At 42.6% G+C, this 24912-nt stretch overlaps 1 protein-coding gene across 1 annotated transcript in view; it reads right to left on the minus strand.

The window, feature by feature from the left end:
* Positions 1 to 24912, minus strand: part of Dock2 (dedicator of cytokinesis 2) — a 377575-nt gene that overhangs the window by 351486 nt on the left and 1177 nt on the right. Inside the window, exons 3-7 of the mRNA XM_035448098.1 lie at positions 15674 to 15714; positions 14559 to 14614; positions 13579 to 13675; positions 7979 to 8127; positions 1524 to 1659 (exon numbers count right to left, since the gene is read on the minus strand). Coding sequence (XP_035303989.1) covers positions 1524 to 1659; positions 7979 to 8127; positions 13579 to 13675; positions 14559 to 14614; positions 15674 to 15714 — 479 coding nt within the window. The remainder of the gene's footprint in view (positions 1 to 1523; positions 1660 to 7978; positions 8128 to 13578; positions 13676 to 14558; positions 14615 to 15673; positions 15715 to 24912) is intronic.

Raw genomic sequence — 24912 nt, forward strand, 5'->3', positions numbered from 1 at the left:
ATGAGGAGCAAGCCAATTCTGCTTATTCCTGCCTTGAGTTCCAGCCCTGACTCCCCTTAGTGATGGAATGTGTTCTACAAGTTGCAAGGTGAAGTAAACCCTTTCCTCAAGTTACTTTTGGTCATAGTATTTCATCACAGCAATAGAAACCCTAACTAAGACATTGCTCTTAGCATTATGCCAGTTGCACATTGGCAACTACCCAAACACCCTACAATCAGTGATGTAGAGCATCAGAATGGCCAAGGATAAACACATCAACATTACGTCTGCAATATACTGGCTCAGCACTGAAAAGAACCAAAATGTTCATTAGTATGTATACTAAAATGAATTCCTAAAACAATTTGCTAAGTCAAAAATGTCCAAGAAAAATAACACTGGATAGTCTATTTGGAATTTCTAGAAAATAAGAACTAGCAAGAGAATACAAATTAGGGGTTTCTGGACTTAAGTATGAGGAAGATGCATGAAGAAGTTTGTAAGGAAGGGGATAGGGGTGTCTATATGCTAATTGTTGAGTGGAATATCCACCACCATGTATTAGTAACATTCACCTAAGTGAAGCTTAGAGACAGTGATTTTTACTGCATGAAAGCAGTGCCGCCGTAAATCCAAAAAATGTAGTTGCTTTCCAATAACTCACAGCAATTAACCAGAGCCAAAGTCTATACATCTTAATGAACTATACAGTTGGAACAACCATTCTGACGCCATGGAGCTCCACATTAGATTCTTCATTTTCACTATCAAATCTATTTTTTATGCACTTATTCATGAATAATTGATTTTGGTGCATATTTTTATTTGCAGGTTTCTTAAAAAATGAAGCTTCTATTAAGATAAAAATACACAGCAACTAAAGTGATCATGTTTAAATATAAATCAGACTTAATCTTCCTTGCAGTCTTTTGCTGGCTTGCCATTCTACAATCTTTCCCACAATCCCCCAAGCAGCCCTGGGAGCCAGACTCCGCTGCCTATCTCAAATCAGTCCCCACAGCTCACCATGCTCCGCCCATACTGAACTTCAGAACTCAGGCTTACCTCAGTGCATTTGAATTTTCTGTTTCCTCTGCCTGAAGCCCCTGCCACCAGATCCCCTTGGTACTGGTGGCTTCTATTTTATTCTTTCAGTCCTCCAAGAGACCTTTGCTGCACAAAGCTCTTAAAGCAGCCCCAGATTCACAGTTCCTATTTTATTGCCTATTAGCACCAGCTGTGGATTAATTTTTAATTAATTAATTTACATCTCTGCTACCTTTCTTCTCTTCTTTACTCTAGAACCTAAAAGCTCCAACATTGGGAAACATGCCTGGCATTTAACTACTTGTGGGATGCATGCCTAATGACTTGCAGATCTAAGTACAAAAACTTAATAAAGCCTGCATTGTTACTGATCATCCCAGGTTGCAGGCAGATGGCCCTTTGAATAGCTCAGTGTGGTCCACTAGCCTATTATTTTAAGTTTACAATGTGCTAACTGCCAGCTTTGTTGGCCAAGCCTACAGAACAAAACTCACCATTTCTTCTTTGATGCGCTCTGTGATTTTTTCAGTGGCCTCCTCATGAGCATGGAACAAGCTGATGATGCTGGTGTTATCAGGGTCCAGTATGTTTCCATCTTCATCTCTGACAATCAGATCGAGCTCAAGGATTCTGTAAGGCAAGAACTGGAGGTGATGTCCAGTGTCTAGGCCTTTAGATTGTCTTCTGCAGTGAAGGGTTGATTGAAAGCTAAAACCTCTAGTAAAAGAGAAATGGCTAAGTGAACTGATCAATAATGTAAAACTAGGTAGTGAAGCTTAAAAGTATATTGTTGGGGAGATGGTGAGATGGCTCAGTCAGGAAAATGCTCTATTTCCAAGCAGGGGGTCCCGAGTTAGATTCTCTGAATCCATAGAACAAAAGCAGGCATGGTGGCAGATATTTGTAATCCCAGCAATGGAGAAACAGACAGATCCCTAGAGCTTACTGGCTAGCCAGCCTAGTCAACTTGCTGAGTTCTAGGCCAGTGAGAGACCCTGTGTAAAACAAATAAATGAGAACTAGTGGATGGGACCTGAAGACTACAGGTTGTCTGCTTGCCTCTATCTGCAACTGCACATGCATGTGCACCTGCATACATGAAAACATGCACACACAGAGTTAGTATGTGGTTTGGACATGTTTAGTAAAATATCTCCATGGACAAAATAAGATATAGAAAATTGGTGTATTTTGGGTAAAATAAATCAAACCACAGAACACAGAACCACAACAAACCTAGCCAGATGTGTTTCCTGGTTGTATGTATAAGAATAGCTGTGAACAAAGAGATCTAAATGCAAAAAAGGACCAAACCACAGACATGGGTTACTGGTGAGAAAAGCAGAGGGCCTGGGGCTGGGAGACATGGAGTAGTCAAAGGAGGCATGTGCAGTGTCTCGGTTTGTTTAATGTTTCACTACACAACACACACACACACACACACACACACACACACACACAGGTATTCATATATTATTCAACAATTATGTAAAAATGGTAGTTGGGGCAAAGCAATCTGAGATATATTGATTACTACCCACTGCTTGCTCTTTAGCTGCTTGGCTTCCAGGCCACAAGCTTCTACTTCTCTGTTATTGATCTGTGTCAACAGCACTTGTCACTCTGCCTGTCATCAGAGACACCAACAGCACTGACAGGAAACTCCCAAGCATTAACTATCTTCAGCTGGTGCTACACTCACCACCAACACCCCTGAAAGGCAGGTTCTGTTAGTATTCCCATTTTACAGATTTAAAAGAGACTAAGAAGAGGGAGCTAGTTAATTATCTCCAAATCTATCACAGCACCCTGCCTGCACTCGGAATCTCTCCTGTAAACTGCTCTGCTCTTAGGAGCAGTGTACAGATTGGCCTGGGGGGGAGGGAGGGTTGGCAGGTTGTAACATGAGGCTCCCCTGGCTCTTGATGCTAGTTAGAGAGTGTCAGTCATCCTTGCCTAGAAGAAAGGTTAGAAGAGCTGGAGGCTCAGAGGAGGCCAACAATCATCTTGCTGGGCCCCATTACAAAGTACCCCATCAAGGGCAAATGAAGGAGATTACGTCTTCCCTCTTATTTAAAAACCAGAATTAGAGGCACACCTTGCATCTCATCCAAAAACAAACAGAAGGGAGCCAAGGATCACCCATTTGGACATTCATTAGGAAATTAACTCCCAGCTAGATATGACTCATAACATTGCATGGCCATGCTGTCCAGAGATCAATGCCAAGGGGGAATAAATGCACTCAGCTAATGCTGAACAGAGGCTTGTGTGACCTCGGGAAAAAGATGGAGCAGAGCTGATACATAATTTAGCCTTGAGATTTCTCTAGCTCTTCTCCTCAAAATTGATCAAAGTGGATTCAGTTCTGAAATGAATGAATAAAACATCCTCCCAGGTCCAGCTGTCTTGGGACTTTGAGAAGTCATTTGAGGATTCCCCATTGCTTGGATATGGAAGAGCTTGTTCACTGTCATCCTCTCTTGGAGCCTGGGAGCAGTGGAGGCTGTTTTTCAAGTGGATACCACTATGCTGAATCAGCATCTACTCATTTGGGGGAATGGGGTGTTTTGATGTGGTCTCCTCAGGAAGGGAGCCCCATTGATCTCTTCTGTTCAAGAAAGCAATACTACAAATCCGAGGATGGGTACAACAGAATCCCAACCCCATACATATTTTTAAAAGAAAGAGAATAAAGGAAACCTGAACTAGATTTTGATTTTGCCAGCTCACTATGACACTCTGAACAAATCCAAGCTGCTCTACTAGACACTCAAGGCCCCTTCCTCACACCCATCTGCACTCATCACTCATTTCCATGACTGTCACACCAGGTCTCTCAGAACCACTTGTGTTAGTCAGACCTTCTGATTGTTGTGACCAAATACTTTAGGGAAACAGCTTTCAGAGAGGAAGGACTTGCCTTGGACCACTAGTTCAGAGTTGTCAGCCCATCATGGTGGGGACATGATGATGGAGCAGTGCAGTTCACATCTTGGTGGCCATGAAGGAGAGAAAAGGGGATCCAGGCCAAGACCAGGGTAAGATGTAGCTTCTAAAGGCACATCCCATAGAGACCGCCTTCCTCTTATCACCTTCCAATAATGCTGTCATACCATGAATCCATCAAGAAATTAATACAGTCAGAGCTCTTGAGATCCCTGGTAACACCTTCACGACACACCTGGACTCGTGTTTCATTAATCCCCTAGCATTTAGTAATACAATCAAGTGACACTCAAGATTAGCCATTGCAACACTTCATCTAGGTCCTAGTTAGTCTTAATTGTCAACTTGACTGCCTAGAGTCACCAACTGAGGAACTTCCTAGGGCAGGTTGGCCTATGCCAGTTGTTCTTAACCTGTAGTTCATGACCTCCACAGGAGATGCACATCAGATATTCACATTATGACTGATAACAGTAGCAAAACTACAGTTCTAAAGTAACATCAAATAATTTTATGATTTGGGAGTCACCACAACATGAGGAACTGTATTAAAGGGTCTCAGAATTGGGGAGGTTGAGAACCAGTGGCCTATGCATATGTCTGTGGGGAACTGTCATGATTATTAATTGATTCAGGAGGCTGCAGCCCACTGTGAGTAGCACCATCCCCAGACAGGTACTGTGAATAAGAACACTAGCTAAGCATTAGCCTATGAGTGAGTGAATCAGAAAGCAGAATCCTCTATGATACCTGTTTCAAGCTCCTTTTTGAGTACCTTAAACCCTCACAGTGATGGACTGTGCCCTAGAAGTGTAAATCCTTTCCACTTTTGAGGTGCTTTCAGTTAGAGTGTTTATCAGAGCAACAGACAGGAAATTGGAACAGCCAGTTAACTTTTGCTAGTCTTGTTAGTCGGGGCAGTTGTCATCCACTTTGTTTCCTTAACTCCTCTTGTCTATGTCCACTCCACTCTTGATATGTATGTCTTCCTAACCAAAGTGTCTCTTTGCTTCTCTGCCTCCATCACTAAGCTATGCAGTCCCTTAGAGGCAAGATAACACAGGACTTAAGCACTTGGACTCTGGAGCTATACTACCTGGCTCTGCTGCCTCTGGAGTCAAAGCACCAAGTCAGTGTCCTCATCAGAGAAACACTGATGGTGATAGTATTCACCTTCTAAACTCATTGTAATGAGGAGCTGAACTAGTATTTGGAGGTGATTAAGATATTCCTGGCAAATAGCAAGTACTCAGAATGTTACCATCCATGCTCAGTGCCTACTCACTTTTTAATGCCATTTCTGTTTTACATGTTATACATTGCAGAAGTCTGAGCAATGGAATGAAGGGACTCAACATCTTCCCAAGACTCAGATCCAGCTCTTCTAGTGTTCTTTTTGCTGCCTTGAAGTTCTATCCAGATGTTGGTCTCCTGGATGCGAGGAAGATATCTACCCTATATAGGAGCCTTGAGTCCAAGATACTCGAGCAATAGGAAAGTGCCCAGTTCTCTCCTTTCCAGCTCAAGCAGCAGGCCAGGGCAGCAAGAAGCAAATGACTCCTTAGCTTAGACCCCTTGTCTCCGTGGTGGGACACCTCTCACTTCCTCAAAGGGAATGACTGAAACTGAAGACACCAGACTGAGATATGGGCAGTTACTGAGGGGATCCTAGCTTAGGGTGAGCTGTCTTCCTCTCCCTTGTCTCAGTGTCACCCTCTACTCATTCAATTACCACTGCGACAAAGTTACCACTCCCGGGCAAAGAATCAGAGATGACTCAGACAGTCACTGTTTCAGAGGGGCTTTGGTGTGAGGAACAACAGGACAGGGGGATGATTGGCTAGTCCAGGGGCTTAGGAATACCCACTATAGCCAAAGGGGCAGTAAGGGGAATATGGAGGACTGCCTATAAATGATGGTCATTTCTACCAACCCTAGAACTTCTCAGGAGACCCACTGAGGAAATAACATCTGAAGGTTATTCTGCAAAGCAGAAAACACCCCTAATTCCCACACACCCAGCTGCAGCTGTGCTCAACTGAAGACACTAGCACACCCATGGCAGAAGCAGCTGCATGGCCAACCCTGTCACTGTGGGATGACATGCTGTAAAAACAGATTTGGACACAGTTCCAAGATGCCATCAGGGGGCCAGCAGAGGGACAAGCTTCTGGGATGGGAAGCAGGTGGACAACTGGCCTCAGCTTTGTGTGTTGGAGCCTCATCCTAGTGAACACTACAAAGGCAGTAGAGCCTGACTATCAAGTAATGTCTTCCTATTCTCTAGAGACTTCTCCTCAGGCCCAGGGTTCAGTTCTCCTCTCTGTAGTCTCTGACTATGTGGTGCTTTCTCCAGCACCTTGATGCCCCCCTTTTTTTGCCAGCTTAAAACCTCTTTATCTTTCAAAACCCAAGGACCTTCTCCTCCAGGTAGCTTCCCCTGGCTTCCATCTCCAAATCTGTGAACAACATTCTTGCTTCCCAAGTTACCAAACTCATGACAATATACAGCTGTTCACACATAACATACTCCTAACTGGACTGCAGCCCCTGGCATCCCTTAATGGATAGGGATTTTTATTTCTGTAAAGCACCTACACATAGTAGGAAATCAAGATAATTATAATTGTTTCACATGTTTATGTTGGAATAAGTGAAAATATACATAGGAGTTTGGAGGGCATGAAAGAAAACTGAAAGGGGTTTTATAGTTTTCCAATGTAGTATAGGTCTCCACACTGGGGGTCTACACCCTAGGGGTCTATACCATGTGCATGTACACCCTGGGAGTGCCATTTACTAGCTATGCAACTCAGAACAACTAACTTCACTCCTTTAAAACAATGAGTTATTTTATTTTTAATTGGTGTCCATGTGTGTGCATATACATGCACACGTGTGAGTCAGATGCTTTAAGAGTCCAAAAGAGAGGGTCAGATCCCCTAGAGCTGGAGTTACAAGCAGTTGTGAGTCACCATGTATGTGCTGGAAACTACACCGGCGTCCTGTGCAACAACGAGTGCCAGGATAGGCTCCAAAGCTACACAGAGAAACCCTGTCTCGAAAAACCAAACAAAAAAAAAAAAACAAAAAAACAAAAAAACAAACAAACAAACAAACAAACAAAAACAGACAAAACCAGGTTTCTCTGTGTAACCCTGTCTGTCCTAGAACTCACTCTGTAGACCAAGCTGGCCTTGAACTCAAGATTCACCTGCCTCCTCCCCCTGAGTGTTGGGATTAAAGGCATGTGTCACCACTTCCAGGCTACAATGTATGCTCTTAACTCTGGCGACATCTCTCCAGCCCAACCTCAGGTCTTTAAGAGCCTCAGTTCCTTCCTCTAAAATGAAGAAAATAAAACAGGGGCAATAAAACTACATGCCCTACAGAGTTATTAGAATTAAGTGAAACAATGTGAGAAACTCGGCACAAAGCCTGGCGTTTAGTAAACAGCAGTGTTAGTTCTAACACTAATGTTATTGCCTTGCCTCATCAATTTGTTTCATTTTCCCCATAATGCCAGAGCATTCAAATTTCAACCAACTCTTGCTTCTATTTCCATTTGGTAAACACTTTTGTAACTGTGTGAGTTAGCTGGAGGCCTGGGGCTTGGATAACTCCAAATGGGGGATGGGACAGTAAACCTCACACTGGGAGTAGAGGAGAGCTCTTGTCAATGCAGAGGTAAGTGGCATCAAGCTGAAAGTAAATGAGCTTGGCTGCACTCCCTGGTCCCTCAGAAGTAGGTTAAATAGCGTCCTAAATCTGTGCAGTACCCAGTAATAGCGACTGCATAAGCAAGCCTCCACTCTGCCTGTGTGCCCTTGGGCCCCAGGGTGTAATATCACAGACACACATGCAGGGCTAAGGTAACAGCCTTCTCCCAAATAGAAAGTGGCAAACTCCAAGTCTAAAAATGAAACTAGGCTTCTCCAAGGGAGAAAAGGGAGAAGGAGAGGCTGGGGGAGGAAAGTAGATTTGTAGATGTAAAAGGTACTTGTTGCCATAGTCGATCTTCGATGTGACTTTCTGCTTCAGTTCCTTCAGCTCATCCTTGGGGAGAGTTCCTGAGAGGAGCTGGGACCGCCATTCCATCAGGTCATACATCATGGACTGCACTTGGAGGAAGCGTTCCTTTTTGCTAGCCTATGAGATGGAAGCAATGGTGAATGCCTACCCACACCAAAGGTATTTGGTAAGCTAGGCCACAGTCAGGATGGGGAGAAGTATGCAATCGGACCTCTCTCCAGGCTTGCCCAGCTGAAGAGACAAAGTGATGCTCATTACCAATCTATTCCTTCTCCTTGGGCCACTGGAATTTTCCATAATGGGGGATGGGACAGTAAACCTCACATTGTGAGTAGAGGAGAGCTCTGTCAATGCAGAGGTAAGTGGCATCAAGCTTAAAGTAAATTATTTCTACTTTTCCATAAGTAGAAATAATCTCAATCACTTCTTAGTTTAAAGAAAAAAATCTAACAGCCAGGGCTGGAAACATGGCTCGGCAGTTATTCGCACTTGCTGCTCTTTAGAGGACCTAGGTTTGATTCCCAGCACACATACAGTGCCCCCTAACTCTCTGCATCTCAAGTTCCAGGGGATCTGACTTCCTCTTTGGGACTCTGCTGGAACAGACATGCATAGAAACAAAATAGTCATACACATAAAATTAAAAAAATAACCTAATAGTCAAAAGCTGATACTCAAAGACAGTTCATTTTGCAAATATTTCCTTCCATTCGTTTTGATAAATATATAACATAGCCAAAGAAACAAAGTTTTCTGGCTTGCCTCCAAGAGAGGTGTTATAATTTGAATATGAAATGGCATGTATTAAATGTTTGGTCCTCACTGATGGCTCTTCTTTGGAAGGTAGGTCTCTTGAGGTTATATCAAGTCTCTAACCCTATCCCTGCCCTCTGCTTCCTGTCCAGATGGGAGTGGGGGAATTTCCAACACAAATGGACTCATTGTACATGACTGTCACCATGTATAGTTGCTATAATGAAAGCTCCAGAGCTCAGGTCCTGTAAGACAAGGGACTAGGACTGCTTCTCTGATAGAAGGGGCTATTGTTAAGGGGGCATTTCTTAAAACATGGCTTCTGTGGGATGCAGGATGGGTAGAAAGATACAATGTCAAGTAACTCTGACCCATCATGTGATCTTCATTTCTTTCCATCCTGTTTAATAGGAAAAGAAGCCATAGTTTCCTCACACGTTTATTATTGTGGATAATAATAAGTGTGTGTGTGTGTGTGTGTGTGTGTGTGTGTGTGTGTGTGAATGCAGACATTATCTATACCACTGTACATGTATAGATGTCAGAGGAAAGCCTTGGATGTTGCTCCTCTCCTTCTACAGAGTCTGTTGCAGTTTTTCCTGCTGCATGCTAGGATGGCTGGTCTGGGGTTCTCTTAAATCTGCCTCCTGTCTCACATTAGCCATGCTGGGATTGCAGAAGATTATACTATGCATCTGACTTACATAGGGTGTGAGGATTCAAACTAGGGTCCTCTTACTTGCACAGCAAGTACTTTTATCCACAGAGCCATCTCTTCAGCTCAATTCATTTTTTTTTTTTTAACAGAGAAAGAAGGTTTGGTACTCAGAGCTTTTTGGCAGGTGCTGTAACAAGCACCTAATAACAACACTCGATTTCTGTTTTCTTCCACTGTTGTCTTGGTTGCTTGTCCTGTTGATGTGGTAAAATCCCCTGACAAATAGCAACTCAAGGGAGGCAGGATTTATTCCTGTTCATATGCAAAGTACTGTTCATGGTAGTGAGAAAGTTAAGATAGAAGGAGCAAGTGGCTGGTCACATCTCATGCATAACTGGAGAGGGATGCATACTATTGCTTAGTTCACTGTCTCCATTTTATGCAGTCCATGAATCCCTTCCCTGGCAAGTATTCTAACACCAAATATCATCCCTGGCCCATCTTGTTTTACTGCATTTATTTGGAAAATAATCTTCTAACTGAGCCAAATGCTTTCACCTCTCCCTTAGGGAAAGTATTGTGATATAATGAAAAACATATATATTTGGTCTTTGTCTCTGGTCTGGCGCAGTGCTCATAAAGCCCTTAAAAAACATACACTAAGCAATAGGCATGTCTTTTATGGTTTATGAAAGAGCTCCTTTAGTCCATTTGTGGTTTTGTGCAAACAATGTAACTTTGGTGGACCCCTAGATAGCTTCAGGATGGGGTCTAATGACCAGATAAAACAGCCACATAATTGATGGGGGGCAAAACTTTCAGCCCCACTCTAAGTTACCTTACCTCTCCAATAGCAGACGATGTAATGCATGGAGTTTGTGTATTGCAACTTTAATTAAGACTCTTGAGCAGTAAGTTGGAGGAACATCCCAGGGGGGCAGGCACTCATGTACTGACAGGTGGGTTAACTTGAGAGGACGTGACTGCCTTCTCTGTCTCTCCCATCAGGCTGACCGTGGATTTATATCTTTTATAATAAAGTTGTTATCTCAAGTAGAGTACTTTCCTGATATCTGGGAGATTCTAATGCATTATGAAACCTACAGTGAGAAGGGGTCACCCTGGTGGGGAGAGGCAGTAAGGATCCCTCAGTCTGTAGCCAACTGCAATGGAAGCAGATGGCCTGGGGAGCCTGGCTGTGACTAACATCTGAAGTGAGGATTGGGTTAAGGAGTCTAAGGCCAACTCAAGGCAATTAGTGACTTACTGAATTGTCATACATGTACTTGGCTTAGAGTAATCAGAAATGTGATACTGGAATGACAGGGCATGCTATGACAGTCTTCATATAAATTATCTACATCTACTAAAAGGGCATCCAATTTAGGTATTAAGTGTCACATATATGCTGTGTAGATATGGCAGAAGTCATAAACACACTAATGAAGTGACTAACGCTTAACTAGTTCTACTGTAGGGTAGAAGGCATGGCTGGCTTACTATAGAACCTCTTCTCAGAGGAAACTGTCAGATTTCTACAGTGCCTATGTAAAGATGTTTTCAAGAGAGTAGTGGAGTTGAATAAGAATCATTCAAGCCACAAGAATACTGTTTGTTCCCTTGCTTGTGTAAATATGATTTGAGTGACCCGCAAGTGCCAGGTACTGTGTCAGGGGAACTGCAGTTAGCAATAGAGCTTATGGAGTTCAATTTACCGAATAGCAAAGCTAAACGTTGAAGAGGCTAAGCCCTGGGGGACTGTCTCCAGAATGGCCCTTGCTTCTGCTGTGGTTCTCCTGCTTGCTGCTGTCATGTTCCTGCTATATTTGGCATGGTATGACTACTATGTAAAAGGATCCCACTGTATATAGTATAGTTGGGAAAACCCCACTCTTCGCTAGGCAACAATGAAGATGAATTTTATGACAGCAATGATGTAATATTAGTTAGATCTATGATTGAATTAGACTTTCTGAGTTGCCTAAAAGATCCAGGTGGTTAGGACACTTAGTAAAGATGATTAACAAATGGTTTAGATCATTCTGCCCATTACCCTAATAAGAGATACAAAAAGACACACATAGGTTAAAAGTAACCTTCCCCTTTCTTAGATATGAGATTTGAAGTGGATTAAAAGATAAAAATAAGAAAGTTTCATTCATTATAGATTCATGAATTCTGGCTGTGAGAAAACAGGCTGATGACTAAAGAGAACAATTATATCCCTACACCCAAGATTAAGCCTGAGTCCCTTGGTCATGTAGCTTACAGAACTAATCACAGGCCCAGGTATGTACCTTGAAAAGGCAAAGTTGTAAAAGGAAATTAAATGGCCCTATTGTGTAAAGGAAAACAGATGGTTAGCTGACCACTCCTTTAAAGTCTCTCTAGAGTAGAAAATGGAAATCTACTACACTAAAACTGCAAACAGCTGCCTGCCAGTAGAAAAGAAATATACATGGCTTGCTTAAAACTTTGTTAATCAATTAGAAAAGAATCCTTGCTTTGGGGTGAAAAAAAAGTTTAACTACTGGTGGACTTCTAAGCAAAACAAATAGCTTATGATCTTAATGTGATCTCTTCTTATGTAAAATTATGTAATTTGTTTTTTGGAACTTGTGGTTGTGAGGTAGTGTTTTCTTGCATAGAAATTTTGTATTAGGGGCATAAAAGGGATAAGAGGAAAATAAGAAAGAGGAGAAGAAAACAGGAGAAGGAACGATGTAAAGGGGAACACATCAGAAAAGGAGCAAACGAGTAAGATCAGGAAAGATGTAGAAAGGGAAGCAACCAGGAAGAAGGAGGAGGAGGAGGAGGAGGAGGAGGAGGAAGGGGAGGAGGAAGAGGAGGAGGAGGAGAAGTAGAAGGAGAAGAAGAAGAAGAAGAAGAAGAAGAAGAAGAAGAAGAAGAAGAAGAAGAAGAAGAAGGGAAAACAATGAGGTAAAAGAAAAAATAGGAAAAAAAACAGTGTAGAAAGGACCAGCAGAGAGAACAATAAAATGAATTAAGCTTTGGCCCATATATGTCTGCTGCAGGAGTTCATCTATCCACATCTCCGCTCCAGTTTCTCTGAGCTGCTGAGAGTTGGTCATTACAGCACCTCACAAGGTCTCATGTGTTAGACTTTTATCCTAGCTGTCAGGTACTAAGGGTCAAAACTTAACCCAATGGTGATTTTTAGAGGTGAGGTATTGGGAAAGTGATTAGGGTTAGATATGGTCATTAAGATGGAGTCCCAGTGATTGAAAAGATGAGGGAAAGCGAACAGATAAGCACACAAGTGCACCTTCCCTGTCTCTTGCTATATTGACGCTCAGCACCACTCTGGAAATCCGTCATCAATAATGCCTGTTTAGAAGTCAGCCTCGGGTGATTCAGTATAGTGGTGAAAAGCAGAAAAACACATACCCCAAATTTTACTGACAACCTTTGGAAAGCTTACAAACTAAATGTGCTAATCACCTCGTGTTAGTAGGAGATTTCCACATGGGTGTCAATATTTACCACAGAAGGTGAGTCCCCGGACAGCATGCACACGCCAGTGGGTGTGCATTGGACTATAACAAACTTGCACTAAGCTTTGGCTGACATTTTCGATCTCAGCCTAATCATTTGGTTAGCTAATTGTTTTCATTGGGAGCTTTGATGCATCAAAGGAGGATTTTAAATTAAATTTGCTTTGAAACAGAGAAAACACATAAAATGTGGTCTTTGTTTTTCAGGGTCAAAGCCTCTTCACGGATCTATCTAAGACAATAGCCATCAGTTAATTAATACATGACAAGAGTATATTTCAGGGTGGCAGCAGAACACCAAAGCAAATCCCCTGAGAACATTAAAGGGGCAGGTTACTAAGTCTGGAGGATTTGTTTTATAAACAAGTACCAAGGAAATTCATGTGCAAACCCAAGCTCAACAGTTTTTGCACCTGTTTAAAAACACAAGGCTCCCTCCCACCCGACCATATTGGTGATAGCTGTCACTGCTGTGTGGCTTCAATGAAAGCACTTAACTTCTCTGGGTCTCACTGTCCTCATACATAATAGTGTGGCTCTCTCTTCTCTGCTCCAGAGCTCCACTGAAGACTGGAGCTTAACTTAAACCTGAGTGCAAGCTGCTGTGGGGCTCTCCAGTCCTGGGAACAGGTTGTATCTCACCACATAGAGCTGCTTCCAGATGCCTCCCCACTCCCAGAGCGTCGTCGTCACTTCCTGGGCCAAAGGAATTTCTGCAGGAATGATGTTCTCTATGTTCCTATTTTGGGTGGGAGAGAACAGGGGGTGGAATTGAGACCCAGGTGCAAAAGAGAGAAAGGGCTGGAAACTCTTCAGTAAGCTGCAGCTGTGAAGAGGAGGCTTATGGAGACCCCACTGCCTTCAGCACTCACAGACTGCATCATGTAAATATTTCTCTCTAAATGGTCTCCTTCATGGGGGAGGTCCCTCATGCTCACTATTCAAGTCAAGTCTACTTTAATCAGGTCCAAAGGCAGCTACTAGTGAAAAGCCGGATTCTCCAAACTCACTAATCCCCCCTTAGAATCAGATTCCTGCTAGAATCAATTTGGATTAGCTCCTTGTAGAGAAAGAGAAGACACAAATACACAGCTGAGTGAGCTGGGCCCTGCACATCTGCCAGCTCAGATGGCCAAAGCTAACTAGACAAAGGCATCCATGAGTCAGGAGAGGCCAGCCTGGCAAATAACACAAGTATCTCTCTGTATGTGTCAGGGGGTGAGTGTCCACATGTATGCTTTTTATATAGAAGCCAGAGAACCTCAAAGGACTGTACCTTGGGGAAATCTCCTTCTTTTGCTTCTTGTGGCTTGACTTTTGTTTTGAGACAGGGTTTCCCACTGGCCTGGACCTTGACAAGCAGGCTAGACTAGGTGACCAGAAGGCCCCAGGGACCTGGCTGCCACCCCAATCCTCAGCACTGGGATCACAAGCTCTTTCCAGATCGAGTTCAGGGTTTTGCAGGCACAAAGGACTTTTCCTAAAATGCACATATGTAGGCTATCCCAAGGTAGCACCATGCCCGGCTCTTTTTACTATGTTTTCTGAAGGAACACAACTTGGGTTCTCACGCTTGCAAGGAGTCACTCAACTGAGTCTCTCACCCAGGTCCCCACAAGTACCTTCTTTTCTCCACTGTCACTTCCTTGACATGGATAAAGGATGTAGGGAAAATGCCCTGTAGGAAACAAAATTAAATAGGATGGAAGACACATCAAAGAAAAACAGCTGACTTATTATCTGCCCAGGTTTTATTTTTTATCCACTAAGCTACTGGATTTTGAAACCATCAAACTTCAAAAGAACAATCTAAGAGTCAGATGGAGCAGTCAAAGATGCCAAACCCACATGCATAGGTCTTTCTGTTCTCCACTGTCCATCCCAAAGGATACTTCAGTACCATCATGGACAAGAGGGGAAATGAATAGAAAAGGGGTCTGAGCCCCTCACTTGTGGAGACATGAGCTCTGCTTCTCCCTTTCCTGCCCACTTCCAGGGAAGTGGCAACCCTTAAGCAAGGGGGGGGACCCCTGCATCCAAAGCAATTCCTTGGCTTTACTTGAGCCTCTAAGATATGAGATTCTCCTCCCTGGATTTAACTCACTGTCCTTTGAGAAGGAAGGGCAGGATTGTGCCACCCTGAACAACACTTCAGGGAAAGTGCTTCATAACCATGGCCCAGATGGCAAGGGAGCTTTATCAGTTGCTTGGAAATTCCTCCGTGAATTCAAGCAGTGTGCATGATGGGAACATGCCGCAACTTTGAGGAACACCAGTTGAGAAAAATGAAACAAGCAAAGCAAGTGCCTGCTGTCATGGAGATGACATGACAGAATGACTCCATCATCGGCAAGGGCACCCAAGCCTGTCCTTTCTTGTCACATGGGAAATGGGTGAATGCTTATACGAAGCTGAAGGGAAGAGCAGAGACCAGCTTCAACCATAAAGTGCACCATTTCCTGGGGGGCCCCAGAGAGGGGATCACATAAGCAAATGGCATGTTAGCAAAGGCTGCAAGGAGAAGAGGGTGCCAGAGAGCACCTTAAAGAAAAAGGAGGGAGTAGAGGCAGGGCATGCACAGTGAGGCACAGGAGTGGGAGCTAAGAGGACAGATCTGGAAGAAAGGAGTGAACTCACTTTGCTGAAGAGCAGCGCAGGGAAAGAATTGCCCAGGAGAGGCAGCAGGGCCAGATGAAGACATCCTTCATTGTCCCAGATGAAAACAAAGTGACCTTACCTGTGACACTTTATGCTTAACAAGGTACCCTCTGTACCAGTCTGCAAAGAGAAAACAAAGGCAAAGGTTTTTCATTTCCTCTGCATCTTTTGTTAACTTCTTTTTGTTTTGCTTTTGTCTGCTTATTCACATCCAGCAAAGAAATGGTTGCAATCTGCTTTAGACCTGTACTATGAGACAAACTGAGAAGCCCACAGCATGAAATACATTGTTATGTTGGTTGCCATCATCTCAAAGCCCTAGGTACAGGGACAGGGTTTCATTCACGTACTGATATAAATGTCCTTCTCCTTTTGAGAAATAAGGTGCCTTGTGAGATCACCAGAGCATTTATTTGGTCCCATGGTCTCAAGAGCCTTTGGAAAGAGGTCTCAGCATCCATCACACAGACAGATGACTCAAACCCACAGTCCAGGCTTCCTTTTCTTACCTGTTTATGGTCACTAAGACAACTCCTGTCTTAGTCCTGCAAAGGCTCAGGGACCTAAGCCATCATCTTAAAGTAATATAGACCACTCTAACAGCAACAAGTGGTGTCTAAAATGTGATTTTCTGAAGTTAGTCATTACCAAACAGATATATTGGTGAACAGGTAGAGGGGCAAGGATCTTAAAGGATCTCCTCTTTGCAAGACTGTTTTTTTTTTAATAACTCCATTAACAAAAATCCAAATGATTCAGAGTCCTCTAACAAAATGATAGTGAGTTCAGCATGCTGTAATGAATTCACTGGCCTTTGAAATGATTGGAGCACAGCCACGTGGTAGCATTTGTCATCTTCGTAAATAAAAAGCACCTGCCAAGTGCCTCATTAACAGACTCTCATTATCGGGCTGACAGATTGTAGCCAGAATATATTCTCAACAGACATTCATACAAGCCCCACCCCAACCCCCACCAAAATGACTGAAATACAGTCACTCTCCAGTCATGACCAGCTTGAAGGTCAACACTAGAGAAAGTTTTGAAGTCACAGTAATTCATGAGGATCCTATTTTGAGTGACAGAAAGTGAGAGAAGAGAAAGGACACAGATAAAACAGAAGGGAAATTGGGGAAGTTGTGGAAGAAGAATCTGGAGTCTGGAATGAAAGCGTTCTTCCAGGAGCTAATCTGCATTCAGCCTTTTCATCTTCTTGACAACCATATGGGGCAGGAATCCTCATTATTCCATTATACAGCTGAGCAGCCTACCCGAGACATGGAGAAATTGAGCAATTTTTCCAGTCAGTCAACTAGTGACATGTTTGAATACAAAAGAATCAGCTACTTCTAGTCTTAGGGGAAGGAGTTTGGTGGTCATGTAATGTCCTAGTTCCAAAACTGGGGTAGAGAGATTTTGGTTCACAATTCCAGGTTACAGTCTAGTGTGTGGGAAAGCCAAAGCAGTAGAAAGTACAAACAACTAGTCACATCATACCCACAGCCAAAGGCAGAGGGCAGTGAACACATGTGTGCTTCTTGCCTGTTTATGCTCAGCTCCATTTCTCCACTCCTAGGCAATTCAAGATCCCCTGCTTAAGAAATGCTACTGCCCACACTGGACTGTGTCTCTCCCCACATCAATTAAAACAATCCTATGGACATGCTCACAAGCCAACCCAAAGTAGCAGCTCCTCGATGAAACTCTTCCCAGGTGACTCTATGTTGTATCTGGCTGACAAGCTAATCCTCACATCTAATATTTCATCATCTCACCATCAGAGCCCTCAAACTAAATCTCTAAGCTACTTTGCAACTGAGGATTTCTGGGGATAGAAGCTCTTAAATTTTATGAAGTGCAGCCTTCTATTTTTAGTTGCCTATAAGTATTTGCCAGTTACAATAGAAAATAATTAACAGTGAGCAAGAGGGTTTAGTCCCTCTAAGTGTTTGTTATATGCCAATTGCTTTACTAAAGGCATTGATTTTGTTTTGTATTTTTCTTTAAACTTTAAATTTAGTGGGCTGAGGATGTAGCTCAATAGTAGTTCATTTGCCTACCAGATTAAAGATTAATCTTCATGATAATCCTAATGAGTATGCCCTATTACAACTTCAGTTTTGTAAATGAAAGCAGAGAGTCACAGAGAACATTCAACTTGCTACTTGTCGCACAGCTTGAAATTTAAATTTAAGCATTTTACTTTTGAACTCTACTGTATTGACTGCAGCACAATGGCCCTGTTTGGCAACTAAATATAAATGAATCTTTGGAATATTGCTACTAGCTGCCATTCATAATCACTTTAATCACAAGCACTATATAGCACAGTCTATATAGCACTCTTCTCACAGTCACAGAAATCCTACAAGTTAGGTATTGTCATTCCTGTTTCATTGATGACGTTGAAACTTCATCAGTTGATGCACTGAGCTGGGATCATACACATAAAGCTTTAGTCCAAGACTGTCAATCCAAAGCCAGAGCCCTAAAAATTCCGCAGCCACACTGATGGGAACAGAGGAAAGAGCTATCCAGGTTTCACTGGCCTGGAGCAACATGATGGTCAAGGCTACTTCATTCCACATTGAAGCATGAACATAATAGGGAACCAACAGTCCACACTCAAAGCTGATGCTCACATCTCTATCTCCTGGTGCCCACCAGGGTGGAGACAAAGGACTTTACCTTTGTGTACCCTTGAGATTCAGTCACACATGCACACCTTATAGGTATCCCAACTCGCAAAGCTTTGCTTGTTCCTGGGTAACTCTCACCCCTGAAATCCATATTCTGCCTCCAAATTCACATTCATTCAGTGTCAATCATGTCCCCTGTGTATAATGTGTATATACACTAGATTACCTATTTTCAGAAAAAGAATCAGGGTGTTCTTTCAGATAAAAATATCACTGTTAAGCAAGAGAGGTATATGATCCCAACACCCTTAGCAACATTATCAAGACTGCCCTCAGGCTTTCCCTGCCCTGCTGACCACCTCTGAACCTTGATGTTAATTCCCTAATCAGGTCTGCTGTCAGCTGTCTTCTTGTGTGTGCCATAACTTTATAGGCAGATAACTGTAGGCAAAACCCCAGAGAGAGGATACCATGATCAAAAGTAGTCTCGGTAGCACAGCACTTATCAGAGGTTGGATGTGTCAAAACTGAGTGCTGTTTTAAGTTCAATAATATCAAGATTCATTATCCCTTGTCATGAAACAACTACTTGTGCATCCTCTAATTCCTATGTCAAAATCATAAGCCTCAGTGTAATGGTACAAGGCGGTGTACAAGGAAGAGGCTTCGCTCATGCAGGTGTAACTCGTCTGGGTGGTAGTTGCCATCTTACAGGGGAGACTCCTCCCTAAATCTCTACCACTAAATGAAGAGACAGGAAGAAAGCCTTGCGCAGAGGAGGAACCAGCCCTCACCAGGCACCGCATCTGCCAACACCTTGACCCTGGATTTCCTGACTCTACGACAGAATTGCATTCCTGATGCTTAACATGCAAGTCCATGGCATTCTCTACAACAGCCTGAATGGCTAAGTCACACACCCCAAGGGAAGATGAGCAAAGGGGAGTTTTCTTCCAATTCTTTAGGACATCTGTGAAATGCCAGTTATTCAGAATGTTCTCCCTTCCTACAGTACAACCTGAAATATACCAAAGGGAGAGGGAAAAGGTTCTAAATATCCCAGAACCACAAAAAAGGAACCCTCTGTCTGCCATTTGCAGGCAGTCTGATCCTGGGTCATGTCAATTAAGTTTCAATGTTTTTATCTGAGAAAAACAGCACCTCCCCTCAGAATATTGTCACAAAAACTATTTTGAAAACATGATTACAGGGGCTGGAAAAATAGCTCCACAGTTAAAAGCACCTACTGCTCATGCAGAAGAGCTGAGTTCAGTTCCCAGTAGCCATGTTGGGGGGCTCACAATAGCCTATAACTCTGGCTCCAGGAAAGCTGAGATCTCTGGCTTCTGTAGGCACCTGCATGCAAATGTACATATCCAACCATCTTTACACACATACACATAATTCCAAATACATAAGTCACATGATTAGGAAGGAATTCATCTAGTAAAGGCACACAATGTACAGGAAGAAGACATCCAAGTTTTAAGATAACTGTGGCCTGCTTGTGGATAAAAGGAAAGGGGACCATGGGAATAGTGAGCTGTGGATTTCAATCATGTCTGAGATTGTGTTTTGTTCTGCTTCATTTTGAGACAGAGTTTCTCTGTGTAGCCCTCAATATCCTGCTCTGTAGACCAGGCTGGCCTCAAACTCAAGATCTGCCTGCCTCTGCCTCCTAAGTGTTGGGATCAAAGGTGTTCACCACCACCACCCAGCTGACATCTGAGTATTTTTGAGAAATATCTGAAGCAAGAATATTACTATTTATCTGAGTGATGAGTGCCTGAGAATACTTTCAGTTTCCTGTGTACTGAGATACATAATAATATCAAGATCAAATAGAAGCTATTTGATCAAATGTTAAGAGTATGGGCTCTGATTAAAAACCTCCCACAAAGTAAAAGAAATAATGAATAAAATTTGGTGGCAAATTAGAGATTGGGAAAAAATATTTGCAAACTATTTGCCTACTTATGGATAAATACCCAAATTAGTAAGGGACTCGTGTGACTTAATAGTACAAAAGCAAATTATCCATTTAAAACATAAGACATTTCTCTAGAGAATATACAAAAATGGCCAACGAGAATATGAAAAGGTGCTAAGCCTTATTAGTCTTCAGGGTAATTTGAATCAAAACCACAACAAGACAATGCCACAACATGGCCCTGGAGAAGGATACTTTCAAACCATCAAGAGGTAATAAATGTTGTCAAGGGTACAGGAGAGAAGGAAACCAAGTAAACTGTTGTAAGGAAGATAGACAGGTATAGCCACTATGGAAAACAGCCTGATGATTAATAAAGAATTTAAAAATAGAACTACCACATGAACAACAAGTTCTCTTCTAGACATCTATCCACAGGAAATGACATCATCAGTTCTTAAAGATGTCTGTATTTTCATGTTCACAATAGTCAGAAGCTCTATTCATAAAAGTCAAGGTATAAAGCAAAGAAAACACTTACCAGTGAAAAAACAAAGAAACTGAGGTGTATAAACTGTGCTGTCCAAACTAAATACCACTCAGCCTTTGAAAAAAAGGACTCTGTTAGCTAACATAACCTGGATAATGTGCTAAGTCAGATCAGCACATGCGGAAAAGAAAATACTCTATGATTTCATCTGTGTGTAGAATCTAAGAACAATAAAGAGCAAGAGGATCAGGGAGTTTGCTGTGGGATTGGGTCTCCTAGTCATATCAGAAGTTACATCCTTATAGTCTCACCAACATGAAAGCCTGAATTCCAGCTGAACAAGGGCGACATGAAACTGGACAAGGAAAAGGCCACGGAGGCCTCAACCATAAACAAAGAACTATAGGCAACTGAAGAAAGCTGGGAATGGGAGAATTGGTCTTCCCAGGGACAGGCACATTAACTAGTTGTTCAGTGCCAAAGGGTCAGCCCTCAAAACATACATACAAGTAACATAATAAGAATATACAGGTTGTATTCAGGAATATGTATATGTATACATATCACGTGTAATAAATATATATGTGTATATATATGCATACAATAACCACTTTTACAAAAAGAGGCAACAAATTTGAAGGAGAGCAGGAAAGGACAGATGGGAGAGTTTGAAGTGAGGAAAGATAAGGGAGACATGTAATTAAATTATAATCACAAAAATAAAAAGTTAAAGTCTAATATGTAGAGTTAGAAAGCAAAACTATGGTAGTGGAGGGAGATAGAGTGGGGGTGTAGAGGAAATGAAGTTACAGAGTAGTAGATATGCAAGGTGAAGAAGTCTCCATAGAATAAGTGAAGCATGAGGACGACAGTTAATAAAACAATAATAAAAACTGGGAAGCTGTGAGATGATGGGCAGCTCTGTCGACCGTCTTCACTGTAGCAATCATTCGCTCTTTGTAGTACATAGTGTCACATTGTTTACCTCAACTATACATAATAAAATGTATGTATTTAAAAATGAGTATGCACTCCGGAATCAAAGCTGGGAATAGAATGAAAATCTGCGTCTTGCTATCTGAGTGATTGTTGACAAGTGATGTGTTGAATAGGAATAATCATAGCACCTGTCTCAACAAGATTAAACAAGGAGAAAACTTCAGAGAGATTTCCCTGGGCCTGCCATATGGGAAATATTTAAAAAGTTAGTAGATTGGATTCGATCTCCTTTTAGAAAAAATTAAACCAATGACATATCCCTGCAAGTTAGACATGTTTTCTATTTTGTTTCCAAAACCTACAGATATAGAATACCATTCTTTTAATTGATAGACTTTCAGCATATTTCTATGACAACAGAATAGAGACAGAATTCAAGTTCACTGACACCTCAGCCCCACCCTCATTCAAACAACAGGAAAACTGAGTTTCAAAATCCAGAGAGTGGAGCAGCATCTTCAAAACAATAGAGTCCCTTTCACATGCAGCTGCTTCCAGCACAGATCTGAACAAAGCAGGGCTCCTGACTAAGTGCTACTTTGAAAGAGCCCCTGTGAAGAGCTCATACCATCCCCATTGTTTGGGTCATAACCACCCCTTGACAGGGTTGCTAGTACAGAAGGTGCTATGGGCTCTTGTGAGCCCCACTCTACACCAGCTCTCTGCAACCCACACAGTTATATATCTGCCAACTCTGAGGAGCTGTAGACGTCGTCACGTGAGAAGACCGGGTCTTAGAATGGTGCCATCAGGTACTCTCTGCAGAAAACAGCAGCAACATCACATTGTTTAATAACAACCAAAGGTCTCACACTGGTCCCTCTCTTCACCCCTCCCCATGGTCTTATTTCACTGACAACTGAAATTCGAACACTTCTTGGACTCTCTGTCTAGAAGCCCCACTGCCAGCTTCCAAAGACAGACCCCAGGGTGCTGACATACACAAGTATCAGTAGACAGAATGAGACATTTCCCACCATTCCAAAAAGGACAAACCAGGAAGCAAACGATAAATTGTGGGACATACATGCCCTCGGGGAAGGCCTTATGAAGAAGATGCTAACTAAACAAGTCTGGCTACCTCAGAAGAATATCCTCCACTGTGGTCTAGAAGACAGCTAAGTGTGGTGGCCTAGGTCTTTAATCCCAGTACTTGGGAAGCAGCGGCCTTGAACTCACAGAGATCCACATGCTTCTGCCTTCCAAGTGCTGGGATTTTGAGGCGTGTGCCACCACCGCCCAGCACATGTTATCTTTGTAATAAAACCCATTCACATCTGTAAAATCCATTCATTGTGTTTGATTCATTCATACTGAGTGCACTTAGATATGTATGGTTCATGATTCTAGAGATTCAAGCAGCACATTACAGCCTCTGGTGAGGGTTCCCCCTTGGCACGTCACATCGGTCTCTACATGTCTCTATATCTGAGTGGTCTTTCTCCCACTCGTTATAAAGATTCCAGAAATAAGACTTCTACCCTATTGACTTTTCTTTCCAAAGGCCTTACCTGTAACACCGTGGTGAAGTTTCCACCCTCTTCACACCATTAGCATGAGGCTTCAGAAATTGGACCCTCTCATGAACTCAAAGCAGACAGATACTATTTAAAGCATAATGTTGAGCAAAGAATGGGCTAATCCCATCCATTCTAGGCATGCAAAAATTCAGCTTCCAAGTGACCACGACCCATATTGCATAGATAGGTACCCATACTGGTTCTCTTGCAGATTTACTGGGTGAAAGAAAGGAACACAAAATGCTGACCCTGAGTCAAACACCTTTAGTCTCCCTTTTTTGATTCAGGTAACAAGTCCAGGAGCAGTGTGATCACAACTCTTCAGGTGAGGAACCCGAAGCCCCTGAGCAGAGATCCCTGAGCTAGTAGAGGAAGTACTATTCTGATTCAGATGCTTTGAAAACAATCAGAAAGCACAAAGTGTGACATAATTATCACTCAGTGTTCCAGCCTCCCAAAGCTAATCATTGTTAGCCTTGAGATATTTAAAAAGATATATTTTTGGTCTAAATAGATAGCTTATACTAAGTAATTAAAACTGATGAGAAGATTACAATATACAAAAGTTTTTCTGCAATGGGTAGTATTAGATGTGTAAAACATAGGGCTGTACTGTAGCTAGGGTTGTACTGTGGGAAGGGGTGGTAAATTTAGAATAACAGGCCTGAGTCTACAAGAAGGTATCCCCTTACCCACCCACTCCTCACCATGCCCCCACCCACTTCCTGAACCACACTCATCTTGAGTATTCAAAAGGCTTTAAAAAGCCAAGGCTGGGATGCTTCCTAGTCCTGGGCACCCTATTAGTTGTAACCCAAAAAAAGAATCCTGCCAAAGCATATGACCCTACACGCAAGCAGCTCTCAGGTTACCCTCTTCAAAGAAAGGTTTTCTATTTGCTTGTTTTCTTGGTTCGCATCTGTTTTTATGTGTACATGTTTGTATGTGATTTTGTGTGTGCTTGTGAGTGTGCTATGTTTATGGGTAGCTGTGAATTCACATGAGTGTATCTTTGTTGGGAGGTTATAGGTGTTTGTATGAATGTCATGTTGGTGTGCATGCATTCATAAACAACTCTGCACACATCTGCAGAGAAGCAGGGGCTCCACTGCCTAAGAAGCCTCATGCAGCTTATCCAAGATCGCAGAGGACTCTACCTATCTAGTGGGCTGATATGAGTCCTGAGTAGGGTTCTGTGTTCTCCAGGATGGAGGGCAGTGTCTGGTCTGTGGAAGTGACAAGACGGCTCGTGGCTCCTGTGTTCCAGCAGAGGCCTATCCTGCAGCACACCTGTCCCTACCATCCTGAACTCCTTTCCAGGGCCTTGTCTGATGGATTCACTGGGAGATGGCACAGCTGTGTTCTCAGACAAGTCTCTGCTTCATCCTTTGTTCTGCCAGCCACAGGATACTGCTTCTACTCTGTGTCTTTTGTGCAGAAGTAGTCATAAGCTGGCCCAGCAAGGGAGAACTCTGGAAGTTTAGCCTGGGTGTGTGGGATGGGGGTTTCTGCTGATCATCAGTGACACATTAACAAACTCATTACGTTATCACACGCCAGTCCTGCCAATAATATCAAGTGTGTCAGTAACATAGATGATAATTTCCAGTTGCCTGTTTTTTAAATCTAAGGTCATTAGTCTTCTAGAAAATATTAAGATGCACCCCTTCCCACAACCATCGAGGGTGAACTAGACTCAATATACACTTAGCTTCATGACCAAATGGATTTGCAGGAGTC

The sequence above is a fragment of the Cricetulus griseus genome, chromosome 7, assembly GCF_003668045.3.
Source record: "Cricetulus griseus strain 17A/GY chromosome 7, alternate assembly CriGri-PICRH-1.0, whole genome shotgun sequence".
NCBI lineage: Eukaryota > Metazoa > Chordata > Mammalia > Rodentia > Cricetidae > Cricetulus > Cricetulus griseus.